Here is a 7,834-nt window from a genome sequence, read left to right on the forward strand (position 1 = left end):
CAAACGTTTTTAGTGGCCGGAATGTTTTATTTTTCAACGAAATATCAAGGGGAAATGTCCCGCAGAAAGTTTGCTAAGAAATTACATCGGGAAGACGACGCCTGATCGGTTCATTCCACTCGATTATCGCGATTATTCGTCATACGTATGACAGTTGACTATTTCTTGTTAATTTAGGTTAAAACTCACTAGTCGCACCAGCCACATTATGTGAGGAACGCTCCGAACATGGGTCGTTTGTGTTCGAACAGGAAAACTTTTGGCTCGCCAATCTTCGGCTTTATTGAAGAAAAAATGTATGGAAAAATTAAATTTTCAATAACTTTACAAGTGGTCCTTCAAAATAAATATTTCGAAGAGCAGCATGAAATTTTTCAAATTTTCTCGAGTGCGTTGAGCCAACGACCCACGTTTGCAGTCGGAAAATAAGGAAAAATCGTTTACTCTCTTTCGACGAACACTCTATTTCCGGTTCTCGGAAACGAAAATGCGAAATAATCATCAAACCCGTCGAGATCGTATTTCTCTACATTTTTCGGTGCTTCCTTCTGGTCTTTTTGTTTTCCATCGTTAACTCTGTGGATGTTTAACATTAAACTCCGAACAATTTTCAGAGTCGGAGGTTCAATCTCTTTTTTTTCTTTTGCCACTGCATTACGTGAAATAATTCGAATATGGAAATACAACGAAAAGAACATTACAATTCTCAGATATCAGAGAAGTTTCTGTTGCAGCAAAATATACTTGAATTCGTACCAGCTCCAGTCACTTCCTGGGATTCATTCGATGTAACGTGAGGCAAGTAGAATTCTTCCACTGGCTTCCTTGACATTTGAATTTCCGTACGTTCAATCAAATTTGTTTTATTATTTTATTTTTCTATGTATCGATTATATTAATCGATTGCGGATTTCGTTAATAAATAGCGAAGGAAATTTTTGGGTCTCGTAGACCCAAATGGTGTTAAACTCGAAAAAAAAACGATGGCCTAGATTATTATTCGTACTGTCAATCAACGAATGACTTCGATTAATCGTTCATCGTTACCGATACTTCAACACTTGACTCGTCAGGTATTGAAATTTTTTCAATTTCTCTGACAACGAACATTTGTCCGTTGCATACCAATCCGATAATGACGAATAAGATTTTTTTTGTTTGTTTTCGTGTAAATATTGACACAGTTGACAAATAACGCGACTGTTCGAGTTAACAATTTTGTAAGTTTTCTTCCACTCGAAGTACTCGTTGTACTCCCTCGGCTCGGCGATCAGTCTTTTGAGATAATTTGCCAATGCCTTCGGGCTCTCAAAGTCCAAAGCGTTTATGGAGGACCCCGGGGGAACGAAGCGCGTGTAATCAGCACCACCGTAAACAATGGGCACCACGTTGTACCTGAAAGTAAGAAGCAATTCTTAAATCTGTTGCTCTCCCTATCTTGCCTTCTTGCACCAGTTTTCGCGCCTCAACTAATTGATTTATCTCTTGATCAATCGCATTAAAAGTGTCCAATAAAAACAATCAATGGAGAGATTCAGTGAACCTAAATACTCTCTACAAGCATCGATACATTCGTTTTTACAATGTTTATTAATAATTGCAGATCTCCTGCCTGAATAACGATCTCGCCGAGCGCTCCTTCCTCGCTTTTGTTTCTACCTCTTTTTGCGTGTCTCTCTCCCTGCGGAAAACAAATTGGCTCTCGACGATCCTGACAAAACTACTGTATGCGCAACTTCCCGGCGGAGATCGGGAAAATTTATCGCGGCCTGTGTGGCCAGCACGTACCTATTTGTTTGCACGACCGGGTGTGCTCTCGTTGCACACGAACTCATAACTAAACGCACCAACGATCGAATCTTCCTTTTTTTTCCTTCCTACTTTACGATCGACAGACAAACGACATTTCGAGGACATTTAATTTTTATGGACAAATCGATGCCAGGTCAATGCTCTCAGAACTTATTTTACTCTTAGGGTACAAAAAAATAATGAATTTACAATTCCTTTCGAAATCCAATTATCTCGAAAAACTTTTCTTTCGTATCACTCCCGTGGAAATTTCGATACACCATTTTTCGATTATCATAAAAAAATTTCTATAAAACAAACACCGAAAAAATTCGAGTCTCGATTAATCAAATTAATACATACGCAGTCAAGCCTGCTGATTCTACATCGTATCAAGACCATCGTATCATCGCAGTATGCGAGTTAATAATATTTCATTGACCCAATTGCTCGGTTCAATAGCAGAAAAAGAATTGTAGCACGAAAACGGTTTCGATCGAATAAAAGTGAATTTTAACAAGTTGCAATAACAAAAATGATAATTCATCGATCAACTCATCCAACACGAATGACGATTGATCGATCACGCTGATCGACGTTTCAACGAACGCGTCAGACCACAATTGATTCCCTTCATAACTAATTTCAGTTTAAATAGTGAGACAATTTTATTAGAAAGAAACGCAGGCTTAACATCAACGAGTTGACCGTAAACGCTAGTTCGATATGTAAATGTTGATAAAATCATCTTACTTCAATGCGTTCCAAAGCTTCTCGGTCACGTAATCTTGGCACATGCTATTTTCAAACGACAGATAGAAGTAGTAATCAGGCTCGACAACTTCACGAAAGCAGTCTCGTCTGGCCTCCTTGGCGCATCGTACCTCCCTGCTGCATTTTCCGTAAATATCGACTTCCACGTGCTTCGCAAGCTCATTCGCGTATCCCTCACGTCCGCTTTTCGATGCACAATTGCTCACGAACCAGACCGCAGGTTTTGTCTTTTTTCTTCTAGTCTTTATTAACTCAGACTCGTTATCCATGCTTTTATCTGTCCTCGTATCGTTCGGATCTACGAACAAAGAAATTGCAGGGAAAATTACAAACTTCGATCCTCGCCATAACGATGTTGAGTCGACATTATTTTATTGGATTTTTCAATTTATTGTTTACAGGGAAAAATCTCGTGGCTGAATGAATTCATTGAAAACATCATTTCGACTTTGTTTAGCCAATTCTGAAAAATGCGAATACGAAACTGTTCAAATGCAAATATGAATCGTTGGTAAATGTTCATTAGTTTTTCACTGACGTGACTTTTTTTCAACGAAAAAATGAGAGTGACGGAGAGCTCCGATGAATCGTAAAATGAAAATCGGGCTCTTTCGTTTTATTGAAGTTCGAGATAGGAAATTAGATTTCTTATCAAACCTCGATTTGTTCCAGAAAATTTGAATGAAATCGAGGGGAATAATCGATTGAAACCGATGAAATGAAGGATCGAGGAAGAAGTTGGGCCGTTTTTTCGAAAGTAATCGAACGGAAAAATATACTTTGAAGGTGGAGAAGCGTTTGATGATTCGGCAACAAAGATAAAAATTGAAATACGAAACGTGTGTCAAGAAGTCCCAATCTCCCTTACATAAAATAGATTGAATGAATATCTCCCTTTATAGCCTAATAAAACGTAGCACGAAAGTTCGTGTTGGATAGACGACGCGTTTCATGGCTTCGGGCCAAAACTCTGCACTTGCGTTTGCAATTCAGGCCGAGAGACATCGGGAGTCTCGCACATTTCGTTCGGAAAAATCGCTTCCGTATTTGATACACGAGAACTTCAATTATGTTATAAATAGACGAGGACAGGAATTCTGAAACCGCTGATAAAGTACAGTCCACTTAAAGCAACCAACTTCAATCTCTACTTTAAGGAAGATCATGCATTACTTGTGATTCAAAAAAGCAACTGAACTTTTTTGCTCTTTTGCATGATCAAAGAAACGATTAAAATTTATTCTCGCAATTATTAAAATGACGTGTTACTTATTTTTTGAAATTGATCGATTTTTAATATAATGATAGCGCTTAAAATACTTTCTGTCTTGCCCACGAAGAACGATGATGCAGGCATTTTTTAAGTACCCGCTCTAAAACAAACACGCAATAAAAGCCGGAAATTATTGCCCTATAAAAATAAAATAATTACAACGTTTTTCTGTCCCTGAGGGATCGCAAGTTTTACATTGGATCAGGCTCTTATTGGTTTCATAAAAGCATAGAAATCCATGGAATTTAATTTGACTATATCAGTTGGAGAACGAAAGAATCATCTCGATTTTTCTATTTTTTTCGTTCGCTTAAAATTTGTAATTATGGAGCTAATTATTGAGATACGAACTCCGCAAATCTTTTTTCGATTACCTTAACCCTTCGAAAACTCTGTTGTTAAGGAAAATGAAACTTTAAATCCCACTCGATGCGCTGCGAAATCAGGCGTGACAACAAGGCATAAAGACACTCGTACGTCACACTTGGAGCGTTTAGCATACGATAGATAAATGTGTCATATATTTGGAACAGTGTTACATTCTCCTTTCTATTTTCAGTGAAGTGACGAGAACTATTAGTTTCCCATACCACTTGAGTTCAGAACGAGTCTTCCGGCTTTTACCGCGTATGAAAATTCAAGTGAGATTTTTCATTTCAACTTCGAACATATGTTTCACAGAGTCTTTTTACCAGGTTTTGATATTGAACGTTTAGGTCGATCATGCAAAATGATTGGAAGAAAGTTCCTTGGGAACGAGTATACGAATGAATGAATTTTACAGGTCTGTTAACCCGTAGACAGCACACTAGTGCAAATTTGCATCCACGAAAATTTCAAGTGTCTAGAACTTCAAAATTTTTTTCTTCAATTTGCCCATTTTTTTATAATAAAATTGTATTTTTCAATTTTTTTAATTATCGAAATCGATTACTAAGGAATTGTTACCCCTGAAAAGTCTCGTAAGATTAATCCATACATTCATGACTGAAATAAAAACGCTTTGAAAAGTCCGAGTGCAAATTTGCACCAGTGTGGCGAGTGTGTGACCTCAAAGGGAGTGTGGTGTCTAGAGGTTAATGTCAACAATCACGAACTGAGTTCCTTCAAGAGTTTTGCAGCTTCGTAGGTCATTTTCAAAAATTATTACACTATTAAGGTATTACTGGATGGATAGCCCAGCCGATAAATTGTACCTGATCGAAATTTCCGTACTTCGTGATGCAATGAAAATCTGAAAAAATTCAGCAACATTTGGCAAGTTATGAACTACAATTATCAATAATAATATTGCCCAAAAGTTATTAATAAATTGTTTAAATAAATAATTCTTTAGCAATTTTACAGTAAACCCTTGTTTTTTTTTACGAATCGAATGTGCGCATTTTTCTGAATGCTCATGATTTTTTTCAAAATTTTCGTGAATTTTTTAATTTTTAATTTTAATTCCCTTTTTTAAATTTTTTAAGTGGCTCTATTTGTACATTTTTGATCCAGTAACCTTGAGACTTCTCAAAACTGATGGTAAATATGTCTTCTAAAACATATCCAAAATTCAAATTTTAAAAAATTTTTTTCAAAACTTTTTCAAGAAATTTCAAAAATCCACGAAAATTCTGAAAAAAAAAAAAAACAATAGGTCACCGCAAAATGATTGAATAATTAATTGTTTAAACAATTTGTCATTAACTTTTTGTCAATATTATAATTGATAATTGTTGTTCATAGTTTTTCAAATGTTGTTGAATTTTTTCAGATTTTTATTGCATCACGAAGTACGGAAATTCCAATCAGATATCACTTTTGGTCGAGCTATCCATCCAATTATACCTTAAATTAGTTCATTCGTTATTTATTTATTGTTGAATTATTTTTTATTGAATTTAATAATAAATTATATTAATTTGTTATTGAATTAAATGAATTTACTATCGATTATTATTATTCCAAGCTATTTCCCAGCAGTTATTGCTATACCAAAAGAATACTTCAATAACAAATATACCCGTTGATTCATCGAGTTTCGGATTCCAAAGCGTTTCAAGGTTGGGTGCGACGACACTATTGTCATCGATTCTTCGAACATCAGCATAAGGCCATACAACATCGCTGTCAAGTCGATACGTCATAGTGGCATTGAAAAAGTGATGTTCGAATTGCGAATGGGTGATTGGCCGATAAGCGGGGCTCTCAAGATTGACAAAAACGTAAATTTGACTATCCCGTCGGCTAGCCGGTAAATCATTTGAATCCAATTCACTCCCGTGGAACAAAACGGCGTCGAATTCCTCGACGTTTATCACCGAACGATCGTGGGTGGCCCAACAGTTTTGAACGTTTGGACAATCGTGGAAAACGTCACCTTCGCCAAAGTAAAAAGTAGTGTTACTCCACATCGTGTTCCAAAACAAAATCTTTTTCGTCGTCCCGTTCCTAGAACCGGACAAATATTCCGTCCCGAATGAAAATTTCAATCTCTCCAAACGCCACGCGTCTAGATTACGATCGTAAAAAATGTTGAACAACATATAAATCAAGGCTACCCCCGTGACACTGACGAACAGCCACCATCGCTGAAATCGTTCATATTTTCCCATACTGTTTAAAAAATTTCTTCAATTCGACACAATCCTTTTTCTCACTTATTTCTTTCGCCTAACCACTTCTACTTTCGGTCCAAACTCATGAAGCACTAAATGAAAATTGAAATATTTTTTTTTTTTTTATTGTCCCACGAAATGATGCACACTGTGCAGCTCCTTATCGCTGTTAAGTGCCTGCTTTGTACGCTCACTAATCACTGTAACGATCGACAAAAATCCACGCACAGCAGAGCCTCCCAAAAGCCCGCATGTTTATCGTCCTTCTGCGTCGATTTTTATCCTTCCTTCGATCATTCGATTTCAGATTCCCCGTTATTAATTTTCTTCTGACTATCAAAAAAATTCACTTTTGTCGAAAAACTTTAACTGAAAACTCTTTGACTAGAAGGTGCAACTGATCGTTGAGAGAACCGAATGAACCTGGTGGCGCTTACAGCTTTCGCGATCGTCGGCGACATACTAATCCACTGTCGAAGCCATTCAAGTGAAAGTTTGCAAACACAGATAACATGCGAGCCGTACGATATTATTACTGACAACACTGTTACATTTGCACCTCTTTCTTGCATGATGAGTCGTACTTAATAAGTCTACGACGAACGTTGGACACGATACTGAAATAAACAGTCGAGATAGTGCCTACTCTGCCTGCCACGCTTTCCCCTCTCCGCTGTCTATTTCACTTTTCCTTGTCCCCCTCCTTCTTCTCTTCACATTATCAATAACGGATACCTGGCTGCTGAGACGTCGCGTTGTTTGCGCAACAGCATTACATAAGCAAAATTAGATTTTTCATATGCCCACATTTCGCAGCTCAATTTTGATTATTTCGTAGCTCAATTTTTTGGTGATAAAAAAGGTGAACATTGCACTGATGCCTCGTCATCAAACTACTTTTTTCGTTTTTGATAATTTGTGGGAAAAAGGCTGAAGGTGGTTTGGAAAGTTTTTCACGAGTCGAAAATTCCACCGCATCGGACGACAAATCGATCGTTTTCAAGCGGTTAATTTCTCTTCGATTTCATGATTTTTTAGGAATCTGCGATTGCAGTGAACGATCAATTGTTTTCTCATGGTTATTGGACCTTGGTATAGAACGATCGTAGCCGAAAGGCGTGGCCACAATTTTCATAACATTTTTTAGTGGCAACGAAACATTTCGCTTTCGCAAGAACTTCGGAACTGTTTCGCGACAGATCTTTCCATTCTGGCAGGAGATAGTCGTCACGAGAGGCGTGTAAAGATAAAATTCGTTTTAGAGCTTATCAGTCGACGATATCAACAGATGCAACAGTGCTCAACTGTGAAAAATAGCTTTAAAATCATTTTTCCATTAAAAAAATCGTGCATGGCACAAAAGAGCGCCGACAATAATATAATCAGCAAAAATTAT

General features: G+C 37.1%; 1 protein-coding gene across 1 annotated transcript; it reads right to left on the bottom strand.

The window, feature by feature from the left end:
* Positions 1–257: 257 nt before the first annotated feature.
* On the bottom strand, positions 258–7,050 carry LOC122414603 (alpha-(1,3)-fucosyltransferase C-like). The gene is made up of 3 exons (XM_043426033.1): positions 5,844–7,050; positions 2,545–2,863; positions 258–1,395 (listed from the first exon to the last, which is right to left on the bottom strand). Exons 1-3 carry the CDS (start codon positions 6,433–6,435, stop codon positions 1,044–1,046), a joined length of 1,263 nt encoding a protein of 420 aa, XP_043281968.1. The 5' UTR covers positions 6,436–7,050; the 3' UTR covers positions 258–1,043.
* Positions 7,051–7,834: the final 784 nt, after the last annotated feature.

Source organism: Venturia canescens, chromosome 8 (assembly GCF_019457755.1).
Source record: "Venturia canescens isolate UGA chromosome 8, ASM1945775v1, whole genome shotgun sequence".
In the NCBI taxonomy this organism is placed as follows: domain Eukaryota; kingdom Metazoa; phylum Arthropoda; class Insecta; order Hymenoptera; family Ichneumonidae; genus Venturia; species Venturia canescens.

Coding starts and splice junctions, on each gene's coding strand:
- LOC122414603 (XM_043426033.1), bottom strand. CDS start 6,435: ATGGGAAAATATGAACGATTTCAGCGATGGTGGCTGTTCGTCAGTGTC. Junction 2,864..5,843: donor GAAACTCGATGAATCAACGG/GTATATTTGTTA, acceptor CTTTGTTCGTAG/ATCCGAACGATACGAGGACA. Junction 1,396..2,544: donor AAGCTTTGGAACGCATTGAA/GTAAGATGATTT, acceptor TCTTACTTTCAG/GTACAACGTGGTGCCCATTG.